Source organism: Solanum pennellii, chromosome 6, assembly GCF_001406875.1.
Source record: "Solanum pennellii chromosome 6, SPENNV200".
Taxonomy (NCBI): Eukaryota; Viridiplantae; Streptophyta; class Magnoliopsida; order Solanales; family Solanaceae; genus Solanum; species Solanum pennellii.
The window spans coordinates 58349762-58374291 of record NC_028642.1 but is presented as its reverse complement, the minus strand read 5'-3'; the positions used below and the strand labels follow the sequence as shown (position 1 = coordinate 58374291).

Below are 24530 nucleotides of genomic sequence, written 5' to 3'. Positions count from 1 at the left end.
GGGAATAGAATGACGAAAATGCCCTCCTGTGGTCGTAATTTGATTTGCTATAGTAAATATCTGGTTATTAGTCGCTGATATTTTTGTCATTAGTAGCAAGTGGGTCAATATTCTTTTCTGGACAGGAAGGCTGTGGAGTGATGACACTAAGGGCCCGTTTGGATGGACTTAATAAAAGCAGCTTTAAAAAAGTACTTTAGAAAGTGCTGAAACTTATTTTTAAAATAAGCAGTTATGCGTTTGGATAAAAGTGCTGAAGTTAAAAAAAAAGTTGTTGATGTGTTTGGCAAATAAGTGCTGATAAACAACTTTTTAAATCAAAATGTCTGAAATACCCTTAAAAGCTGTTAACATAATAAAAGTTAATTGATTTATAGTTTACAGCCATAAATAATTATATTTTGCTATCATTCATATATTTCTTTCTCATCACAAATTATTATCATTCACATATTTCTTTGTTATCACAAATTATTTATAAGAGGAATATAAATTTTTATTTAAATTATATGTGCAACTTATTTTACTTAATAACATATAATTTGAATTATTCACTTGAAAGATTTAAGATTTATTTTATTTTCATTCATTAGTAATAGTAATTGTCTATCATCCACACGTGAAAAGGAAAAATGGAAGAAAGAGATGTTAGGGTTATGAGGGTAATTTGGAGATTGTATAAAAATATTAAGGGCAAAAAGGTAAAAATGTGGTTAACTTAAAACAGCTTATAAGCTAAAAAAAACAAAAACACCCCTACCCCAACTTTTAACTTTGGCTTAAAATAAGTTATTTTGAGTATTGCCAAACAACTAAATAAATCAAAAACCAGCTTTTAAGTCAGTTTGACCAGCTTTTAAGCTGAGCCAAACATGCTCTAAAAACTCATTACCTAAAATTCCACATTATTATTTTTAATTGATAAGACACACACCTCATGTAGACTAATCCTATTAGTAAAATAGGAGTATTTTTCTAATTTTAAGTAAAAACATCATTTAACCATTAATAACTCTTTTCGTTAATAATTTATGTGACATAATTTGATAAATTATAAAATATAAGAGAATAATAAGAGAAACTGTAAAAGTTTGTATATACTACTATATCTTCTGTTATGCTATAACTAGTACTTTAAATCTTGCTTACATATATATATATATATAAGGAAAAGATTCTAGTTTAATTGTAAAAAGGTCCAAAAATTGCTTTTGGCAACAAATAAAATTTTTAGGAGTGACATTTAAATGTTTCTTTGAATCTCTTGTATGAAATTTTGTGTACGTAATTTATGCTATGAGATTTGTGACTATAAAAGCTTGCTAAATTTGAAGTGGCTTTTCTTGAGCAAGTCAATTTGTTAAATCAACAGAAATAGTTGTGGCAGAAAATAGCAATGAACCAATGATATGGCTCCACGTTTTCCAGAGAAATTATACGTAGATGGAGAAGGTGGTCCCACAAAGCCATGGAAATCGTCACTTCATTACGGTTAAAATTTGATCATCACACACGGTAAGCGTCATTTCCTGTTCCTCACTCTTCCAATACACAAACTCAATCAACACTCAAATCTGCTTGAGGAGCTCATCTTTGGAGTAGTGGTGCTCGCTTCAATCAGCTTCATCAACAAGTAAGTTACGGCTCCATTTCTCTTTGAACTCGCCAAATTTTGCTTAATTGCTTCATAGATGATATATTTAAGTTTGAAATTGAGGTTAGGGTTTCTACAGTTGCATTGAAGAATCGCCTTAGCTAAGCTAATTATTTTTGCTCCTACATTTCGGTTTTTGCTTGATGAAGTTCTAATTATGGATATTTTGCGTATCTTCTCTTTTAGTTCGTGAAACTATTTTTTACTGGATGTTTGTGTGTGTCGGTGTGTGTCATGGAAAGATATATCTCTCATTTTGATAATTCATAGTTGTTTGATCAATGATAAATTAGTTCCGGATGACGATAACACAGCTTTTCTGATAATGAATAAGATGACGAATAATCTAGAAGCAACTAAAGTTGTCTCTGAAACTATGTTGGCTAAATATGTAAGAGATAACGAAGGAGATGTAATGGAAGAAGATGTTAGGGGTAACAATGAAGATACTGCTGTTATAGACAAAGATAACAAAAGAGACTCACTGGGTAAAGATGAATATGAAGGAAATGACGAAGAAAAGAATATAGAAAAATTGGAAGCAATTACAAATCAAAAGACCAAAAAATCTATGAAAGGAATACAGGGAAGAGAGAGTCAAATGAAAACCCTGAAGGGAAGGGTGAAATTAAGCAGGTTCTGAAGAAAGTAGCCTCTGAAGGCAAGGTTAATGAGTACTGTGGAAACTTGGCGCCCAAAGGTGACAATGATCAGGATTCTAAGGGAACAGAAATGGGAAATTTGGTCTCCACATGTGATGATCAAAACTCTAAGAAGGTAACCCCTGGAGATGAAGCTACCTGAGAAATTGTCTAGTGAACGCAGAGATATTCCTGAGCAGGTTGATAGCATGGATATGATATTCATGTGCAATTCTGAGACAAAGAAGGGCTGCTATTGGTACAAGGTTATGGGACTCCCAGCAAACAAGAGAGAGATGGTTGAAAAAGTTTATAAAGAGATGAAACTCTTTCTATATGACGTTGATTTGAAATTGATGTATGGGATCTACAAAGCTGCAGAAAATGGCGGTTTTAGCATTGAACCCAAGGCATTTAAGTCTCGATTCCCATCCCAGGTATGTTAGTTGTGCTTTGAGTCCCTTTGATTCTCACCTTTTTACAGCTTTATGATTTTTTTGCTTTGAAGAACGTTGCTAGTCATTAAATGCAAAAGAAAAGTTGGTTTTGACCAATAATTGAAATGAGCTAACAACATCTCTGGGATCTGTAGAGGATGAGTTATAAGACCTCAATACATTATCAACAAGGGTTAACATTTAGCTGCTGTGTTTTCCCACCTGTTCCAATTCTGAGCAAAATCCCTCCTTCCTTGTCTATTGTCTCTGCTGTTCTCCTCCTTGGACTAATGATTGTTTTCCTGACTGATGGGAGAGGGGTAATTGAGGGAAGTTGAGAGTTCCTGAGAAGGGATTTCGCACAATAAATTTGTTGACATTGTTACTTCACAAATCAGTCATGAAGATAAAGTTAAAGTCAATTTTTGTTGAGGTACTGTATTTTTTTTCAGTAGGCTGTGACTTATAATATCTGTTGATTTCCTACGCGAGAACAGTGAGAGGAGGTAAATTTCAGCATCTATGTATGCTTTGTAAACACTTGACGAGGGAACGTCTTGAATGGTTTTCAATGTTTGATGCTCAGGTCTGCGATGGTTTGTTAGTGAATAGTAACTATTTGTATGGACCTTTGATTCTTTTTCTATACAAAAAAATAATAATTAATGCCATAGGCAGTTAGGCACAAAGCCAACGGAGGAAAGATGATAAGCTGAATTTGATTGGTTAGAAATGCTGAACTTCTTCCATTTTTTTTTTTTGAAGAAGGGGGGAGATTAAATTTGGTTGTGGAGCCTGCATTTTATATCATAGAACATATGAGGAGACCTAATTAACATGCAGTTTAATTTAATTGCAGAATGGCTCAGAAGAGATAGGTTGATTGATGAGGAACAAATTTTGATTCTTGGATCCTAAATATCTTTCTTTGAGTTTGTTGTTCAAGTCATAATAGCTATTTATGTCACTAGAATTGGTGCTATTAATAGTCAAAGCAAGTATAATTTGCTTCCAGTTTAGCACTATGACTTCAAATTAGAGATGGATGCTTTTATTTTCTTGATAGGTAAATATTGTAAATCTATAGTGAAGGCATCAAAAAGGGCCACCTGTTGTATGCAAACAAACAAAAAAGGAGTAGAATTCAAACTTCTTAGATGAAGCATGTACATAAGTTGTTAGCATATGAGTGACACTTAGGGGCTTCTCTTTTGTTATATTTTGTGTGTGTATTTTGATATTGGGGTGAAAGGTGGGGAGACTAGGAGTACGATGGATGGGATTTACGGAGTTATCCTTCATTCGGTTTCTTTGGATTGGACTACTTTGTCGAGTAAGGGCTGGTGGTGGTTTTGGGTTCTAGAATTGTATTGGTGCTTATGTTTAGTGCAGTTCATGGATATGATCGTTTGAATACCCTCTTTGTCTTAACTATATGTTTGATGATTCGGGTCTGTTTTTCCATTGTTGATGATTGCTTACCATTAGTAGAGGAGAAATTTAGGGAAGTGATTAAAACAAACTATTACACGAAGACAAAGTTTAATTGCAAATTGACCTCTGAACAGGTATCTGCACATTGTATTTGCATTTATTGGAAATCCTTAGATTTGTTTGGATGGTGATAATATTTATGTTTCCTGGTGGATCATGCCAACATTTTGTGTGTATTTGTGGCAAATCAATAGGTGAAGAATTTGTGTAAGCTTTTCATTTCTGCTAGCAAAGCGTCGGGTGTACAACTCAAATCAGAGACCAGTACTATGGACAAGACAAGTTTAACTAAGGGGCGGCGCATGGATAAAAGTAGACAGCCTGAACATGTTCGACAAACTAAGTGGATGGAAGAGCCTAGGTACCACTCACATCCACATCTGCTGAAAAGGGATTTAGTGACAACTCCATTGCTGCCATTAGCTTGGCCTCAAAATTCACTACCACTTCCTGCTGGTCAATCACATAACAAAACTTGGGAAAACAGTGTTTATGGATGTGACACAATGACACATAATCGTGATACTTCCAGAGAGGGACGACTGGTGGAGCCTCATGATTCTTATAGGCGGGACAAACTGCTAAATCCTGATATTTACAGAGGAGAGGCTCTAGCAGAGCATTATGACTATCCCAGACAGGATGCATTAGTAGAGCTTCACGAATATCAGCTAGTAAATGTGGAAGCAGGACTCCAGGATGTTGTAAACCATCATCCCTATGCTTTATACTCCGCGAATTTGTCCTCCCAAGGTCCTGTGTACTCGCCACATCCCACGTATAATCCTCCACCAGGCTTACGACCTGAGTATCGTCTTGGTAGCCTAGTAAGTGAGTACAGTTCTACCAGCAGCATGCCCCCTGAGTACCAATCATCTCCAAACCCTCTGCCCGCGTTCCATTATCATCAACCCGTATACTCTCAAGATCCTGTGTACTCACCACATCCCACGTATAATCCTCCATCAGGCTTACGACCTGAATACCATCTTGGTAGCCTATTAAGTGAGTACAGTTCTACCAGAGGCATGCCTCCTGAGTACCATTCGTCTCCAAACTCTCTGCCCGTGTTCCATTATCATCAACCCGTATACTCTCAAGATCCTGTGTACTCACCACATCCCACGTATAATCCTCCATCAGGCTTACGACCTGAGTATCGTCTTGGTAGCCTAGTAAGTGAGTACAGTTCTACCAGCAGCATGCCCCCTGAGTACCAATCATCTCCAAACCCTCTGCCCGCGTTCCATTATCATCAACCCGTATACTCTCAAGATCCTGTGTACTCACCACATCCCACGTATAATCCTCCATCAGGCTTACGACCTGAGTATCGTCTTGGTAGCCTAGTAAGTGAGTACAGTTCTACCAGCAGCATGCCCCCTGAGTACCAATCATCTCCAAACCCTCTGCCCGCGTTCCATTATCATCAACCCGTATACTCTCAAGATCCTGTGTACTCACCACATCCCACGTATAATCCTCCATCAGGCTTACGACCTGAGTATCGTCTTGGTAGCCTAGTAAGTGAGTACAGTTCTACCAGCAGCATGCCCCCTGAGTACCAATCATCTCCAAACCCTCTGCCCGCGTTCCATTATCATCAACCCGTATACTCTCAAGATCCTGTGTACTCACCACATCCCACGTATAATCCTCCATCAGGCTTACGACCTGAGTATCGTCTTGGTAGCCTAGTAAGTGAGTACAGTTCTACCAGCAGCATGCCCCCTGAGTACCAATCATCTCCAAACCCTCTGCCCGCGTTCCATTATCATCAACCCGTATACTCTCAAGATCCTGTGTACTCACCACATCCCACGTATAATCCTCCATCAGGCTTACGACCTGAGTATCGTCTTGGTAGCCTAGTAAGTGAGTACAGTTCTACCAGCAGCATGCCCCCTGAGTACCAATCATCTCCAAACCCTCTGCCCGCGTTCCATTATCATCAACCCGTATACTCTCAAGATCCTGTGTACTCACCACATCCCACGTATAATCCTCCATCAGGCTTACGACCTGAGTATCGTCTTGGTAGCCTAGTAAGTGAGTACAGTTCTACCAGCAGCATGCCCCCTGAGTACCAATCATCTCCAAACCCTCTGCCCGCGTTCCATTATCATCAACCCGTATACTCTCAAGATCCTGTGTACTCACCACATCCCACGTATAATCCTCCATCAGGCTTACGACCTGAGTATCGTCTTGGTAGCCTAGTAAGTGAGTACAGTTCTACCAGCAGCATGCCCCCTGAGTACCAATCATCTCCAAACCCTCTGCCCGCGTTCCATTATCATCAACCCGTATACTCTCAAGATCCTGTGTACTCACCACATCCCACGTATAATCCTCCATCAGGCTTACGACCTGAGTATCGTCTTGGTAGCCTAGTAAGTGAGTACAGTTCTACCAGCAGCATGCCCCCTGAGTACCAATCATCTCCAAACCCTCTGCCCGCGTTCCATTATCATCAACCCGTATACTCTCAAGATCCTGTGTACTCACCACATCCCACGTATAATCCTCCATCAGGCTTACGACCTGAGTATCGTCTTGGTAGCCTAGTAAGTGAGTACAGTTCTACCAGCAGCATGCCCCCTGAGTACCAATCATCTCCAAACCCTCTGCCCGCGTTCCATTATCATCAACCCGTATACTCTCAAGATCCTGTGTACTCACCACATCCCACGTATAATCCTCCATCAGGCTTACGACCTGAGTATCGTCTTGGTAGCCTAGTAAGTGAGTACAGTTCTACCAGCAGCATGCCCCCTGAGTACCAATCATCTCCAAACCCTCTGCCCGCGTTCCATTATCATCAACCCGTATACTCTCAAGATCCTGTGTACTCACCACATCCCACGTATAATCCTCCATCAGGCTTACGACCTGAATACCATCTTGGTAGCCTATTAAGTGAGTACAGTTCTACCAGAGGCATGCCTCCTGAGTACCATTCGTCTCCAAACTCTCTGCCCGTGTTCCATTATCATCAACCCGTATACTCCCAAGATCCTGTGTACTCACCACATCCCACGTATAATCCTCCACCAGGCTTACGACCTGAATACCGTCTTGGTAGCCTATTAAGTGAGTACAGTTCTACCAGAGGCATGCCTCATGAGTGTTATTCATCTCCAAACTCTCTGCCCGCATTCCATTATCATCAACCCGTATACTCCCAAGATTCTGTGTACTCGCCACATCCCACGTATAATCCACCATTAGGCTTACGACCTGAATACCGTCTTGGTAGCCTATTCAGTGAGTACAGTTCTACCAGAGGCATTCCTCATGAGTACCATTAATCTCCAAACTCTCTGCCCGCGTTCAATTATCATCAACCTGTATGTTCCTAAGATCCTGTGTACTCGCCACATCCCACATATAATCCTCCACCAGGCTAACGACCTGATACTGTTTGGTAGCCTATTATGTGAGTACAGTTCTACCAGTCATGCTTCCTGAGTACCATTCATCTCCAAACTCTCTGCCCCCGTTCCATTATCATCAACTCGTATACCGATATTAGGTTCCGTCAAAGGTATGGTAACTCTTCCCACTAGAATTCAGCTTGGATGTTTGACTATTTAGTGATTCAATCTTTACGTGTTTCTGTAATACTGATAGTTTACTATGTAGTTTGAGCGAAATTTCATCAGATGGTAGCCCTTTGTTTTCCAAAAGTTCTGTTGCCATCACTTTTGCAGAGTAGACATCCGTTCAGACAGGTTTAATCTTGATCTTTATGGCTGTCACCAACTTTTACTTTCAGATTGCACCATGGAAAATCTCCTACTTTCAGACTGCAGTTACCAATAATGATCTTTTGACTGGTTTTTATGTTGTTCTTACAACTTATCATCGTCTTACTTATAACTGATATCAATATCCATTAGAGTTTAATGATTAAAAAAAGAGCAGTAGGTAGGTCGATTTGATATAATCCACCTCATTGAGCAGATATGTTGGTTCTGTTCTTTACGGAATGAGTTTGATTAAGCTTGTAGGTAGAGGTCCTTATAGAGACCGTCCTAATTGGACAGAATTTTGTCCATTTCAAATCTCAAAGGGTTTAATAACCTAAACTACTCAGCCTTAGTCATCTTCTTAACTTTTGTGTTGAATTCTGATGCAGGATTCTACAGCTTATTCTATAAACCCGTGAAATTTACAAGGTGGATCCTTAATTACATGATCGTGACTCGAGCTGAGCTTAGAGTGGAAGTTTACTCACTCAAAAGTAAGTGACCTAATGGTAGTTTTTTTGTTTGTTTGAAAATTCAGTATACACCCTTTGTAGAAGATTGATCCTAGTTCGGAAACTTCTGGAAAAGGTAGATGAACTCAACTCTTAGCAAACTGAAGGTACATGAACTCAACTGTCTCACCAAATGAGAGATCATTGTTCTATTTTGATTGACATTATTGCCACAGATGCTTGAGGATATTTCATAGATGAAGCTTCATTTGCTCAGATCTTTCAGTAGTATCTTATACTTTTGACTAGTCTTCCTTTGACATGGTGATAACAGACAGTTAAGGCACTGCTATAAAAATTGTGGTCTAGGCCTCACAATACAGAGAATAATGATGACTAAACGAGGTCTAGGCCTCACAATACAGGGAATAATGATGACTAAACGAGGTCTAAGCCTCAGTTCATCAGTCTGCAATCTTAACAAGATAGGAGTAACAAAAACCCTTATCACTCTAGCTACTCATGCACTTAAAAATTATTGTAAATTGTTAATCAAGAGGTAGTTTGTTTCTCAAATTGTACAGTAACATCTATTAATTGGTTGGTAGTCTTATGCCTTAAGAAAACAACCAGAGACAAATAACTTGATTTGATTATCCATGTACGAACAGTTCCTATTTCAACAGAGTAAATTGCCATTATGTCAGTCTAATAATTGCATGTATTTATGATGAATTTATTGATTATAATGTTCCTGAAGACCTCCTTAGTAGTAGAGTATTACTGGAGGGGCCAAAAAAGTACTCTTGATGACTTGCAGGTTACTTAAGATGGTAGTTGTGGTAGTTTGGTCCTGGATTGGTTATGAGTAGCCTTAGGTTGATGATGTTGGCATGTCTCAACTCTCAGGATGAAAATGCATTCAATGCAATGGTCCTAAAAGACAAAAGAGAAAATAAACAAATGGTAAACGTGGAGTTAGTACATGAGTTAGGGTTAGCTATTTCTCCCTGTTTACGAAAACTTACATGGTCCCAACGAAACATTTTCATGACCAAAACCCCAATGTTGGAACCTTCTCCAATTAGGCATTCCCATATTAACACTCTATAAAGTATGGATCCAGATTTTTACTTTGGGGCTTTTGAGAGTTTTTTAAGAAAAAAAACTTACTCCACAAATTATATTGCTTGATTTATGTAAATATGGGTGCATATGAATATTTTCTAGTTTTGTCTCTTTAAGTTGGACGGGGCTGTTAAAGTGAAACCGTGAAAGAGAATTCTCCACGTATTGAATTGGTCCCAAAAAACAACTCCTAACTGTGATTAGGAAAAACAGTAAAGATAACATTCGAAACGGTGATTTTGGAAGTACTCTTACTTTTTTGGACTCAAATTTTGCATTATAGTCTCATCAAAACGTCACCAATCCATTATATGCTTGAAATATTTACACATTTATATCATTTATAATGTAAGTACAAACAAATTTCTATAACAAGAATTAGTTCACAACTTAATAATATTGGTAACTAACGTGCAAAAATTGAATCTTTTGCTTTGAGTAGTGGGGCACTTTAGTTATAACTCTCAGTCAACAACTTTTAGTAACTTACAAGCACATCTCAGTGGGAAGGACTGTTATATCATTTATGAAACTTGGGTACACATATCCAAAATCCAATATAGCTTGTTATTGGTAGGCTACACCTAATACTGGCAATTGTTGTTTAATTTATCATGCAGTTGAATCCAAAAACATTGTACTCATATGACAAGAAATATGCTGTTTAATATTTTCTACAATTTGTCCATGCATTATGATTGATACATATACACTAGTATAGGAATATATATTCTATATGTTTTAATTTGTTCGTCTTAATTAACCTTTTAGTCATTATAAAAAGGAATGTATCTTTCTTTCCTGGCAACTCCTTAATTTTAACTTTCCACTAGACATGTTTAAGACCAAAAGATTAAATGACATTTTAATACATTCAACACTTCTTTAGTTTAAAATCATAAAGTTCAGAAATAAAATAAAATACTTTCTTAAACTTTTTAAAAAAATAAAAATGGTGAAAGTATAATTATCACCTTATCGGAATAATTTTTATTCCGGGAGCTATATATGTAGACACGCTAGAAATTAGATAAAGAGGAAGTTGGGTAAAAATTAGTTGAATGTTAGGTATAGTAATGTTTTAATTTGATAGCATGTTCACTCTACTAGTCAAATATATCTACCCTATCACGAAAGGAATTTAATAAACACACATATATAAATTTAAAACTTTAATCTCTAAAAAGAAAAATGCATTTCATTTTAATTCAACATAACATGATGCTTTGATTATCTTTTTTTTAGTAGAATACCAATCAGTAACACTGTAGAAGATGCCATTTTAGTAAAAGCAGTACAAATGAAAGTAACAATACCTAACACCTAACACTATATGTGGCCGTTGACAATAAGTTTAATTAAAAGACGCTAACAAAATTCCAAATACTAAAGGTGAAAAATACAACAAAAATAAAATATTCGAGGTGAACTAATTTTTAGAGTAATTAATTATTTAATTATGTACCGAAAGATACGTCGTTCCAAACATGAAGTTACATCTTAATTACCTCAATTAACACTTTTTTTCTTTTTAGGAATTGACCCCCACCTCCCAAAATTAAAATTTTTGTACTTCAAAAATCAAAAGCATTTCTATTTTCAAAGGCTTGGAGAAATTAAAGTTTGTCCTTAATGTCGGCTGCTCATATTTCCTTTTCCTTCCTCTCTAAATTCTTTACTTGAAGATGACTAAATTAAAGTGCATTTGAGAATGAACGTAAGGAACAAATTATTTTAAGAATAAAGTACGCAAATTTCATATATCGGGGACTAATTACAACATATTCTAAAAGTTTTTCTAATTATAAAAATCTTGAATTTTTTATTGATGCCATATATATTTCTTAGTTGTCCGATACATTACCTAATGGAAAAGACGTATACGAAAGGGGATAGAGAATTATCTGAGAAGAGAGAGATGTATCTGATCGAGAGGAGATTAGGATATATCAAAGATGATATGTTAATAATTTTTTTTATCTAATAAGAAATTTAAGAGATTATGATATTTTAAATTGTTTACTTACGTAACTTTTCCCTAACTTAATCTCAAGCATATTTCACTTTTTTAAAGTTCCTCTAACTTTTCCATTCGTATGTACTTATTAATTAATTGGATGAATTCACGATAGACTCTTGTGGTACTTTTTCTAAAAAAAAAATTAAATAAATATTTTTCATTTACTCTTAAAATTTTTGTGGTATCTATTTCATTTGCTCTCTAAATTTTTATCTTATTATATCAATGTCGGTTCATCAGAGTGCTTTCTTTCCTTCTGCCCCTAACTCTCTACACCCAATTTTTCATAATTTTAGTTCCATTTGTTTATAAGAAAAAGAATGAATATTGTATGCTCTACCTTACATATAAGGAGAAAGGAAATTCCCGTGATTGTCTCCTCTCTGGTGAATATTTTATTTTTCTCAATTTTGCTTCTTCTTTTTTTATTTATAAAAAATTAAATATAAAAAATATAGAGGGAATATTTAAAAAGAGCTAATTATGACATATTAGATTTGAGCTCATGCATTTGCAATTCGAATTGTAGCCTCTTAATAAATAAGGTGTCCCTATGAACTTTATCAAACTTTTTGACTTAATGTGTTTGGACTTATTTTCAAAAAAATACTAAAAGCTCATCTGATTAATGAGTCATAATTATAGTTTTACCTTGCATGTAGTGCTTATATCAATCTTGAAATTGCACTTTTTTTAATAAAATATATATTTTTATTACAACTTTTTTAACAATAAATTTATCAAAAAATAGATCATGAATGCGTCTAATAATAACTTGAAGAAAGCATGAAGGAGTATAGCCAATAGTTTTGAGAGACACAATCATTAGATTTCCATGTAAATTGTCCATGAAACTTCTTCAATCTTAACCCTTCTCCTTCCTAAAAATAATTACTACCTATTTCAATTTGTTCGCTAATACTCTTTTCTTTTTACTCTATTTTATAATACTTTTCTTTATGGTTTTTAAAATTTTAAATTTTATTTTTTTATGGTGTGTCTAAAACTAGCATATCTTTGATGTAAAATCACATTCAAAAAATATTTTTTAATTTAAACTTCATACAAAGTCAAAACAATAATAACATACTCAATATAGTCCTACAAAATCTGATCTGAAAAGAATATAATGTATGCAAGCTTAACCGGTAAACAATTAGTTTTTATTTTTTAGTTTTTCACCTGGTGTTCAATACCAATATTGAAACCCGACTAAATTTAAAGTCATGTCGAAAAGTTTCATGGTAAAATGCTCCCTAACATAAGCAATTTTGTATGAAGAGAGCTTAAATTCGAAATCTTTCGGCTAAAATGAAAAAATATTTACTTTCTTACCACGATCTTTGTTAGTAAAGAACAAATTAAAACGAAGAGAGTATTAAAATTGAAAAAAAGAGTATAGAATTATAGATAGAGAAGATTGTATATCTTGTGGAGGGAAAAGTCAATAATTTGTTTGTTTTCACCTTTTACCAAAGTGCCCTGGTAGAGTGCTAGCTGTCCGTCGCGCGTGCGGCTCGAGAAATGCCTTTCTTTAATGGGCCCGCTAAAAGCCCACAATGCTCTTCGCATAGGCCCATTAATAATGGACTCATCCACCTGGTTCCCCTATGCTTTTACAACATGCCAGTAAAAGTAATTATCAATGATTAAATTTGAATATAACTAAAATAGAAAAAATAAATTTTATAATATTCCGTTTCGAAATATTACTCTAAAATTAGATACTATTTTTTTCTTACTCAATTTATTTCATGTGAAAAGACTCTGATTAAAGTGTTTTAATGGACCATACTGTAAAAATTAAAAGGAAGTAAATGCGACAGAGTTTTCATGTAAAAAGTAAAAGTAATTTTAGCTTTTACTATTTAAAATATTTTTTTACAAAATGTTTTAATCAATTAAAAAGAAAAATAGCAAAAAGTAACTCTCTATTGGAGTGTGACACACAAAACAGAAGAAAAGTTGAATTATCGTTTACTGCTAAATACTGCCATTTCCAAAAAGGGATATGTAATGCTACTATAATTACATCAACTGCCACTGATTCACTTTCCTTGCTCCCTCCATAAGTAGTCCTCTTTCCCTCCACTACTTTCTCCTCATCTTCATTCATACATTTTCCCAGTTTTTCTTGTTCCTTGTGTTTTTAGTAGAAATGGGGTTTTTGAATGTGGCCTTCTGTGTTGCTTCACTTTTTTCACTAATTTTACTAACAGCTGAAGCTAGAATCCCTGGTGTTTTTACTGCCGGAGCATGGCAGAGTGCTCATGCTACCTTTTATGGCGGAAGCGACGCTTCTGGTACTATGGGTATGTCACTGTTTCCTCTATAATCTTCTACTCTTTTTCTGCACATAATGTACTCTATTTTTGGTCTATTTCTCGTTCAATGTTCAAGGAAATGTTAGTCAATTTGTAAATCTATGAGTCTTTGCTCATTTGCAGCGTGTTTTTTTTTTGTGTATGTACATGAAATGCCCCATTTCTACTCTATTTTGTTCTTCTTCTCTAGCATTTTGATTTTATTTTCAGAGAAATGCAAGTCAATTTGTAGATCTAAAAGTGTAATGTAACTAAAATTTAGACTAATTTTGAGATTTGTGAGGATTTACAGGTGGAGCGTGTGGGTATGGTAACCTATACAGTCAGGGATACGGAGTGAACAATGGAGCACTTAGCACAGCGCTATTCAACAATGGACTGAGTTGTGGAGCGTGTTTTGAGATCAAATGTGACAACTACCCACAATGGTGCCATCCCGGAAGTCCTTCCATCTTCATTACTGCTACTAACTTCTGCCCTCCCAACTTTGCTCTCCCAAACGACAACGGCGGTTGGTGTAACCCTCCTCGCCCTCATTTCGACCTCGCCATGCCTATGTTCCTCCATATCGCTGAGTACCGTGCCGGAATTGTCCCCGTCGTTTATCGCCGGTAAGATTCCTTGTCTTTCTCTGTCAGTTACTGTGTTTTTTGTGTGCCCCATTTCGGTTTGTTTTCTAGTTGGTTCTTTTAATTATTGCTTTTGTCATTTTCATTTGGGTAGAAGAAATAATAACCTGCCAAAATGTACAACTCGCATGCTTTTTTTCTTTTACCCTATTAATATCTGTTATTGTACCAAATACACAGTTGTCACCATTGGACTATAAAACTATTGAATGCAATTATTTTAATCGATCGATAAATAACTATAAAATTATTGAATGTAATTATATTTTAATCGATCGATAAATAACACCTTGTCCGTATTTTATAGCGGAAAATGTCAAACAGCAACCCGTAGATTGTAATTATTTTACAGTAACATATGGATGACTAAATTGACCTGAGTTATTCTATTTATTTACGCAGGGTGCCATGTAGGAAGCAAGGTGGAATAAGGTTCACAATTAACGGTTTCCGTTACTTCAACTTGGTTTTGGTAACGAACGTGGCGGGTGCAGGGGATATTGTGAGTCTTAGTATTAAAGGTTCAAAAACTAATTGGATAAGTATGAGCAGGAACTGGGGGCAAAATTGGCAAACAAATTCAGTTTTGTTTGGTCAGTCACTTTCATTTAGGGTTAGAGCTGGTGATAGAAGGAGCTCTACTTCATGGAATATAGCACCTGCACATTGGCAATTTGGTCAAACTTTTGTTGGGAAGAATTTCAGAGTTTAAATAGTGTGAAAAGTGAGAAAAAAAGTAGTAGTAATTTTTTTTTATATGTGTCTGTTTGACTATGGTTGTTAATGGGTATTTTGGGAGATAGTGAAAGTAGTTAGAAAAAGAAAATGCTTTTTCTGGAATTGGGATTATGGAAAAGTGAAGTTTTTCTGGTAATGGGGTTCTTTTTTTTATATATTTTTGGACCTTTTTTTGTTGGAGGTGAAAGGGGAAGGATTGATGAATTTTGTGGAGAAATTGTAATAGGGATTTGGGAAGGGATGAAGCGTAGATGATAGAGAAGAGCTGAAGCGGCTGCAAAAACATGTAGCCCGCAGCTTCTATTAGGACTATATAATTTAGTATGAAATCTATTTTACGGTTATTCTACTTGTTTTGTTGTTACTGTTTTAGTATACTTTGATTTGATGAATGTCCTCTTTTTTATCCTCATGAGGTAAATGTGATTTCACTATTTGTATTTCAGTAATTTGTAGTAAGCTTGATTGAAAATATATATCTTGGTAGTTGAAATTTTGTTCCAATTTGATTGCGAATAATCCATTTCTGGTAGCTACTGTGTTTTAAATGGACAATTTCTGGCATTTAAACATGCTCTCATTTGTTGAAAAGGAAATTCATGGGAGGAAGTTGAGCCATTAAAAGTAGTGGAATGTAAGTAACATCCCAGGATAAATTTGTAGTCTTATAAGTGAATTCTACATGATAATAACACATACATTTTCCAACGTAAAATCCTTTTTTTTAGCCCTTTTAAATCGGTTTATTATTACATATAGGATTACATTGTTAAACTATAATACGCAATTCCCAAGTAGACTTTATGAAGGGACAGCAGAGAGCACAATTTCATGGGAATTTCAAAGGTTATTTCAACTCTTAAGGTATAGACATCCATGAAGCACAAGAAATTGTGTATGTCTGGATAATTGAGTAGAGATTTGCACGTTCCACAATATAATCATATTTACTTGGGGGTCATCAAATCTCCAATTAAACTCTTACTCCATATACTAATAATCCAACAACTATGATCTAAAGAAAGTGAGTGTAGGTAGCATTACCCCTACCTCGTGAAAGTAGAAACATTGTCTTCTGTAGGAAACACAATAACGAAGAGAAGTGAGATCAATATAACCAATAAAATCATTTACTCAATCTACACAAATACTTAGCCAATAAAAAGAAACAAAGAATCACAGTATAAATGAGTGAGAAAAAGATGAATCAGGCAATATTCCTGAAAAACCAATGGACAGGCTTTGATGATGAAGAGAATGACAGCAGTGTGCTGTGAAATTACAGAGTATTCCTCTGTAAAATAGCTCTCTGTCCTATCAAATGCTTATTTCTACCTGTTGCCTGTTTGTGCTCAAAATTCACACAATACTTGAAGCTGCAATCTATCTAATGACAAAAGAAAGCAGCAGATAAAGAACAAACTGTCTCGTCTGAAATTTAGAGCAAAACTAATGAAGTTTTTGCAGAATCTGAACTCCTATTAATAGTTCAGCTTGCCTACTAGGATTAATACTAGGACAATCAACTCTCCTACTTCTTTCCCCTCAAACTTTAGTCAAATGCTTTATCTTAATTTCTTCTTATGGGCCTTCCACTGCTTCATTATGTGTTTAACTCCTTCATTCAATGACACAGTTCTTTTTTCCTTGTAATGCCACAACGCAGGTACTGGGTACCTGCCACTGGGGTTATGCTCATTCAACTCGTTTAACGCAGTTACAACAGATTGATAAACTTCATCACCATATTCGGCCTTTAGTTCTTTCAATTTCTCATCATCATCATCAATTATTTCCTAAGCACAAGTAGATATTTCAAAAAACAAAAACAAAGAATATATGTAATAATAGTTAAAAAGTGTACATACCTCAGCAGTATGACCCTTTTGGATAATCTTATAAGGATGCCAGTTTGGATCCCTCAGGTAATCCTCCCACAACGAACATATCTCCACTGCTTTCTCTGCTGCTTCTTTAGGATTAAATTTTCTTTTGGCAGCAGCATGGAATGGCTTCCCATCAAGTTCCCCCATTCTCTTGACACCGATAAAAGCACGGCTCTCCCTTAAACCCTGCGTGAAAAAAAATTGAAAGCACTAATTAACTAGAGCAAAGGGAAAGAAATGAAGATTGCACATAAAATTGCTGTTCATACAGTACTGGTTGGCAGGTTGAGACTGAAATCATCTTTTCATGTTACACAAATACTTTTATAAACTTTAGAATCATGGAGGCTGATTTGTAGGTCTGTAATTCTATTCCTTTATTCTAGATATAAAAGCAACGTACATTTAAAAATATACAGCTTGCAGCTACTACTGCAAACGTTTTCAGATGCCAATTTAATGCATGAGCTTTATTAGCAAGCTTTGGCTGATCATGAATGAGAATCTCTGGAAATAAACATTAAAGAGGAAGAAGTATGATAAACCAAACAAGTATGATAATTCAAATGACCAAAAAAATAATGTTTATGATCGTGATTCATGAATGTAGAAAATTACATTGATTAAAGCAAGGGCATACATGGAGGGGAAAAACAATTCTAGGAGTAAAATAAACTACCAAGTTAGATTTACCATCTCCAGAAGGTTCCTCTGTAATGCATATCTCCAGAATTTTATTGAGAGAATTTTACACTTTTAGCAGATACAAACTTGTCAATGACAAAGGCACATAATGTAGGTGGGCATACTGTTTCAAGCAGTGGAACGGCAGCTAAAAGAATTCATCTAGGCACTGGATCTTGCTAGCAAATACCAATATGTCCTGGCACTATTCTTTTTTCTTCTTTTTAACACTGCTGAGCATTTTATTGATTGTGAAGATGTAGTTCTAGATTGAATCCCAATACAAACTAATTAATGGGCAATTATCATTGAAGCAAATGCGTGAAGAATGAAAAGCGTCTGCTCGACTTCCTAAAAGGCAGATCTATGGTGTACTCACTCCTTAACAAATAGAAGGATTCACTGCTCGTGCTGGTAAATAGAAATGCGTGTTACTTTGGTGGACAAGAATAAAGTAACCAAAACCTATCTAAAGCATATATATTTACCTCCAATTTTCGTAGAGTAAAATCACATTGCTTCATTATAAACAAATATTTATGAAGATGAATTAAAAAGGTAAAATACTCACATGGATTAATTCTTTACGGGCTTCCTGCACCTCATCATTTGTAAGTCTTTCCTTTATAATTAGAGCTTGATTCAGTGTTTCCAAGCTATCAAGTTCTTCTTCACTCTCCTTGATTTCTTCTTGAATTGACTGCAGTTTCTTCTTAGCTTCGACGTCGCCTTCCTCATTCATGAGTCGCATCACTTCCATTGAACCTCTTAAGCGCTCAATCTGCAACTGTAGTGCTTGCTTCTGATCAAGGTTCGCTTCCAGTTCAATTATTCTTTTATGAAGTTGTTCCTTTACTCTCTGCAAGGATAAGCTCAAAGTCAATTGCTAAAACTTATGGAGTATTCTGTATTCAAAGAGGCTGTATTAAGCCAAAATAGCACAACACACCTTATGATCTTCAGCCAATTGCAGCATTTTCTCATCTGCATTTCTCTGCTCCAATATTGCCCTTTCATTCTGCAGTTAAAGAATTTCAAATGGCTATCAGGCTAAAGCATCAGAAGACATCTACGGACCTGGTATTCGAATTAATTCCTGTAACCATATTATCAGGCAAGCAAAGTGTTAGCAGAAAGGCGGTGTTAACCACACTGGATATGCTCGAATAATTCAAATTCCTTTAAATCAGATAAAAATTATGCTAAACATCTTTAAAAGGAACAACTGCAGTATCTTAGAGACCCAAAGAGTATCATCTCTACTTTCCCTTTGTTGAAGCATCACCTGCAAAAAAAAATAAAGTAATTTTCTGTATGCCTCTTTTTTACCATCTCTTTCTGGAGCTGAAGCTTTCTCTTCTCACTCTCATTCAGTGCTTCACGTTTTCTCAATTCCAGTTCTTGTTGCATCAATTGTTGTTTTTGAGCTTCAAGTTGCATTTTGCTTTTCTCATGCTCACGTATAACATCATCGAGCTGATGGAACGCTTTATGCCGCATCATCTCCATCTCTGGTAAACAGATCATACAACATTAGAGGAGGAACACAGCAAAAGAATGAGCACAACTTCATGATACAAGTTACAAATTTTGCCAGATGTATCTTTTAGCATTATGTTAAAAGTGAAGCAATAAGATAGAGATACATATACTATGTAACTAGTTTACAGCAAAGAGGCAAAAGGAAAACACACCTTCATTGTAGTTTTTGACCATCTCCTCCTTTTGACTCATCACATTATCCATAAAAACTTCTGCTCTGGTTATTTTCTTCTCCATCTCTTCACACTCCTTGTTCTTCATCTCTAACTCGTTGGTCAAGGTCCATAGTAGCCTTGAATCTTTCCTCTTGTTCTCTTCCTGTATTCCAGAAACTGACTTAAGATCTCCATGTTTACGGAGATAAGTACCAATAAAAGACCCAGCGTTGTAATCTTCATCACGTGCAATCCAAGCATACAAATTACTATCTGGATGTCTTACTGAATTCCAATCTCTTTTCCCATGTTTATCTAATTCGAATGCTTTTTCAAATGCTATAGCATTCATGAATCCCGACCAATCCCCTTTAAATTCCACAATGGCATATCCGGTATGACCCTTGTAGTTCCACAAAGGATGAACCTTCAGTGGATTAAACCCTTTCTCAATCCACAGCTTTTTAAGATTTGTTCCACTTTTACCTACACGTTTCCCTTCCTTATATTCAATAGGAATATTGGCTACTATCCCCATCCAAGGAAAAACTATTAGATCATCCTTGGTCTTGCTGATACCTGGCTTACTAGATGCTAGGAGAGGTTGGGGTTGCATACCATCTTTAGTACTTTTGGGAGGAGGTTCGAGTACCACTCTGTTCTCCGCATTTTGTTTTTCCCTTCTCAGGGGCTCTTCAGCACCATCAACAGGTCTATCCACCGCTTCAATGGTCCTAGCAGCAGGCGGATAAAAATTTCCTCCACCTTCAGACTTCTCCGTGACCTGAGATGGCTCTACTGGATTACTCTTGGTATATTGAGAACCTTCCCCTGATCGCTCAGAACATCTCCTCCGACTTGATTCAGACGTGTTCTTGTCTACATGTATGTACCTATCTAAGTACTTGAACAATCCCAAATGTCTAGCCTTGTCTCTAAAACTAGCACTTCTTGAATCTATACCAATGCGGGAAGAATGCCGTAGAAGCTCTTGTGAATCATACTCTCTACTTGAATCCTGACAGTATGGACATTTGAAATACTTCCCAGAACGACTAATTTTGACCTTTTCATCTCTTAAATCTTTGTAGTATTTATACTTCAGCTCTTCAAACTCTGAATCAGTGCTCCTACTTTTCCCTGATCTTCTATGAGACATCTTCAACCTGTAATAAGATTAAAAGCTAAATAACAGTTTGTATTTTGTTGATAACCAAACTAAACTAGAGAATAGTCTGTGGAGCAAATTAATGCTAGAGACTGTCAAAGTGAACACAAGAAACAATCAAACAGTAATACAATTTGATACCTGAGCAGCAATTTCATTATAAAGTCTGGATTACCTCAAATTTTAGTTTGGGAGATTCAATCCATGTGTAGCAATATAATCAATTCTGTTTAATTGCTCAGTACAAAAGGCAAACTGAAAAATACAAAAATACTAATTTGTTGCGTCCTCTTTTCACATAGGGTCCAAACTAAATCATAACAATCAAAACATACATCCACCTCGATGAATATAGTATGGCGTTTCTTTGAATTGTTTTTCTTCCAATTAAATATTAATCCAGGATTCAAAGGTAGCAGATGCACCATTTACTATACACACAAAAACACAAAAAAGAAATCTGGAACCACCTCTGTTTCTAACACAAGTAATAACAGAAGGCTCTATAGAGGGGCAGAGCCAGGTAGTATCAGCCCCTTCCTTAAAAAATTAAGCTGTTTATACATGATTCTAGTTATTCTTTTTATTTATATATACAATAGATGTTGAACTTTTGACTTCACCCGATATTTACTTTTCATATTTGTTAAAAAAAAAAAGGCGGTTCCATGAGTTACTATAGCAAATCATCCATCACCATACCTCAAAACCCATAACCACATAAGGGTTACAAAACCCTAGAATGTTGCGAGAAGAAACACACACTAGTAATAATTTAATACAAAACTTGTAACAAAATAAAACGTACACATATATACATGCTATTTATACGTAAATAGAAACATATACACTTGATACCAGAGATCATCACATTTTCAAAAGCAAAAAAATAAAATAAAGTTAATGTACCTGAAATCACAAACTCCAAATCTTCAAAACAGGAATCCCTTAAACTTCTAGCAAGTTTTTTAGTTGTACTGCGCAAAAAAAAAACAGAGAAAAACAGATTAATTAAAGATTCTAGTCTCCCGTTTCACTCAGAAGCCATTTTTACGGTCGATTTATGAAGCGATTAACAGAGATTTTGGTCACTGCAGAGGCGTGAAGAAGGAAAATGCAGAGGAAAAGCCACTTTCTGTTTTGAGAAAACTGAAATGTACAGAATATTTGGCATATTATATGTGTACAAGTATCTGTATAGTACTCCCTCCCTTTTTGTATACACCAAATTCAATCTTATATTAATCATCCAAAATAATAAATAAATTTCATAAAAAATAAAGAATATATATATATATTTCCCTCCACTAGATTTGACATGACATATATTTTAGGAAAATTAATTAAATAAAAATATATTTTAGAGTAATAATTTAGTCTAATTAATAATAGGCATAATATATTGATATGATCCAAAATTTCACGTCAAGTTGATAACTATGATCTTTCACTTTGGATATGTATAATTAGACACTTGAACTTGTATAAAATTAAACAGATAGACACATTCGTCTTATATGACAATTTTGTGTCTATATGACTTCCTATGTTATTATGTCATGTCCGTCTAATTGTTCAATTTTATACAAGTTTTTAAGTATTTACTTGTGCACATCCAAAATTGGAGGACATAATAATCCGCTAAAACTAAATTAAGAATCATATTTATGTTATACTTTTTTTTTTTTATATAAATCTTCCAAAATAATTAATAAATTTTCTAAAAATTTATAAGTATATTGTTCCCTCCTCCTCATAATACTTGTCTGGATTGACACGCCATATCCTTTTGGAAAGTATTAATTGAAAATATATTTAGAGTACTTAATTGGTCTTACTAATAAAACTTGATTACTATTATATAGTATGTAAAGAAGTAATAAAACTCCTTTATTTATTTATTTATTAAAATGGCTAGAGTAATATTTGTCACATATTGGGTTTTGAAAGTCAATCTGTGATTAATATTTTAAAAATATTTAATTAATAATATTTATATGAAATGTCTGACAATTTATAATACTTTTCATGCATTTTTAAATATATCTTAAGAGAGAAGTATTGAAAATATATATGAAAACTTGACATAAATTATTAATTTCATCTTGTAATTATTGACAGACTTAAAAGTATATTTCTACTTAACTAACTAAATTTTGATACACCTCTGATATGTCACATGACATAGCGAGTGGTCACAAACTATTATAGGATGTATGAAACTCTTAATAAAAATTCGAGAAAAGTATTGAAAACTAACCTAAACTCGAGAATCTAAAGATATATTTCACTAATGTTGCAAGATTAGAGGTATATTTTAAGTTCAGTTAATCAAATAAAAGAGTATTTTTAAAACTATCAAATTAATTTTTAAATACAAATGTAACAAGTATATATTTTTGAGAGAGTAACTTTTTTGGTATTTCCTAATTCATATACTAAAAGTATAACTTATTGACAGACACTCAAATTAAAACGACTTTTACTTAAATAATCTCAAATAATTTTTGTATAATTTTAGACTCAAATAATAGGCTTCCATTATGTCTTTTGACACTTTTGACTGATTTAACATAGTATATATCCTACACGAATTTTGAACGCGCTCCTTCTTCTTCATCACTCTTTCTCCCTACCATCTACCCACCTTTCACCACCACAGAAAATTTGAAAAAGAACCTACAAATTTGTTGGATTACACTATTTGGTTCCTTTATTAATTGATTCGTTAGGATATTTATCTTATTCTCCTAATTGATTTATTAACTGAGTTTCACATGTGACATGTCACACACGAATTTATTGACATTTTTAGGTGGGAGACGTTTTGCAATACACACTTAATTTGATTTTGAAAATATATAAAAAATGTCAAAATGATACAATAAAAATTTATGAATGTTTAAAATGTATAAGACTTGTTTGAGTTGTCTATGTAAAAAATCATGTCACTTTGAAATGTATGTCAATGAATTTCGTCAAAATTAAAAGCTTGTTGGGTACTATGTAGTTGAGCTCTCAAACATCTTTTAAGTTTGAAATAAATGATCAAGTTGAGTTAAAAGTAGTTAAGTTGTGAATTTTTAAAAGTTTTTGTTTTTGTTTATTTATAATTTTTTTTTAAAAAAACTAGTACTAGACATATTATTTGTCATCTTCAAAAAGATAGCAGTTAAAGTTTCATGCAAGGGCACTACCAAGCAGTGAGGAGCTAGTTATAAGGAGTGAAATCGCAAAAAATAGTTTAAATTCTTTTTGTTAAAAAATTACATTATATATATCATGTTAAAAATAATATATATTTGAACCTTTGTAACATATATACTTGCCTAGTTTTACATTGTGATCAAAATATGTATATGTCAAGATTACTATTTTATGGTAACTAGCATATTTACACAAAACACGAATCATTAATATGGGCTAAGCTTGTAAAATTAGTTTGGCCTAATCCATAATTTTGATAAGGTTATGCTAAAAAAATTTAAGTTCATTTAAAAAAAAAGAATTTTTTAGCTTACCCTAAATAAGTCTACTGATTAAAGGGGCATTGATTCGAAACAAACAAAAAAATCAAAAGTAAAGTTAAATATTATAAAAGAAAAAGAAAAAGAAATCAAAGAAGTGTTTGATGGAGCATGGCCTTAGTAGAAAGAAATGCTAAATAAGAGAGACTAATGTCACCGTTCTGGAGTCCTGTACGCCTCTCCAGATACAAAATTTGACTGGATTTGTGGCGGAATATGACACTAAGCTTAGCTAAAGCATAGCAGATTAACATTAATTTTTTCGCATCCTACCCCATTTATCTTAGCATAATTATTAA

General features: G+C 34.6%; 3 protein-coding genes across 11 annotated transcripts in view; 2 read left to right on the top strand and 1 right to left on the bottom strand.

The window, feature by feature from the left end:
• The first annotated feature begins 1191 nt into the window (after positions 1 to 1191).
• LOC107023843 (adhesive plaque matrix protein-like) lies at positions 1192 to 9136 on the top strand. 8 transcript variants are annotated; one of them, XR_003578925.1, is made up of 4 exons: positions 1192 to 1633; positions 1948 to 2732; positions 4421 to 7960; positions 8368 to 9136. XR_003578925.1 is itself a non-coding variant. In XM_027917812.1 (2 exons), exons 1-2 carry the CDS (start codon positions 2445 to 2447, stop codon positions 7535 to 7537), a joined length of 3405 nt encoding a protein of 1134 aa, XP_027773613.1. In that variant the 5' UTR covers positions 1192 to 2444; the 3' UTR covers positions 7538 to 9136. The 8 variants fall into 8 exon arrangements, 1 of the variants encoding a protein (XP_027773613.1); XR_003578924.1 differs by having other exon boundaries at positions 1192 to 2732; positions 4421 to 7773; positions 7872 to 7960; XR_003578928.1 differs by having other exon boundaries at positions 1192 to 2732; positions 8368 to 8407; positions 8517 to 9136.
• A 4517-nt stretch (positions 9137 to 13653) lies between these two features.
• LOC107023870 (expansin-A6-like) lies at positions 13654 to 15771 on the top strand. Its single transcript, XM_015224689.1, has 3 exons — positions 13654 to 13890; positions 14195 to 14513; positions 14934 to 15771. Exons 1-3 carry the CDS (start codon positions 13737 to 13739, stop codon positions 15241 to 15243), a joined length of 783 nt encoding a protein of 260 aa, XP_015080175.1. The 5' UTR covers positions 13654 to 13736; the 3' UTR covers positions 15244 to 15771.
• A 593-nt stretch (positions 15772 to 16364) lies between these two features.
• LOC107023869 (factor of DNA methylation 4-like) overlaps positions 16365 to 24530 on the bottom strand; it is a 43458-nt gene continuing 35292 nt past the window's right edge. The window contains exons 1-7 of one of the 2 annotated variants that reach the window (XM_015224688.2): positions 21614 to 21870; positions 19534 to 20702; positions 19169 to 19350; positions 18789 to 18857; positions 18411 to 18698; positions 17138 to 17341; positions 16365 to 17065 (exon numbers count right to left, since the gene is read on the bottom strand). In XM_015224688.2, coding sequence (XP_015080174.1) covers positions 16835 to 17065; positions 17138 to 17341; positions 18411 to 18698; positions 18789 to 18857; positions 19169 to 19350; positions 19534 to 20695 — 2136 coding nt within the window. In that variant the 5' untranslated portion in view covers positions 20696 to 20702; positions 21614 to 21870 and the 3' untranslated portion in view covers positions 16365 to 16834. Of the gene's footprint in view, positions 17066 to 17137; positions 17342 to 18410; positions 18699 to 18788; positions 18858 to 19168; positions 19351 to 19533; positions 20703 to 21613; positions 21871 to 24530 lie in introns of those variants that run through there. The other variant, XM_027917823.1, reaches the window with a different exon arrangement.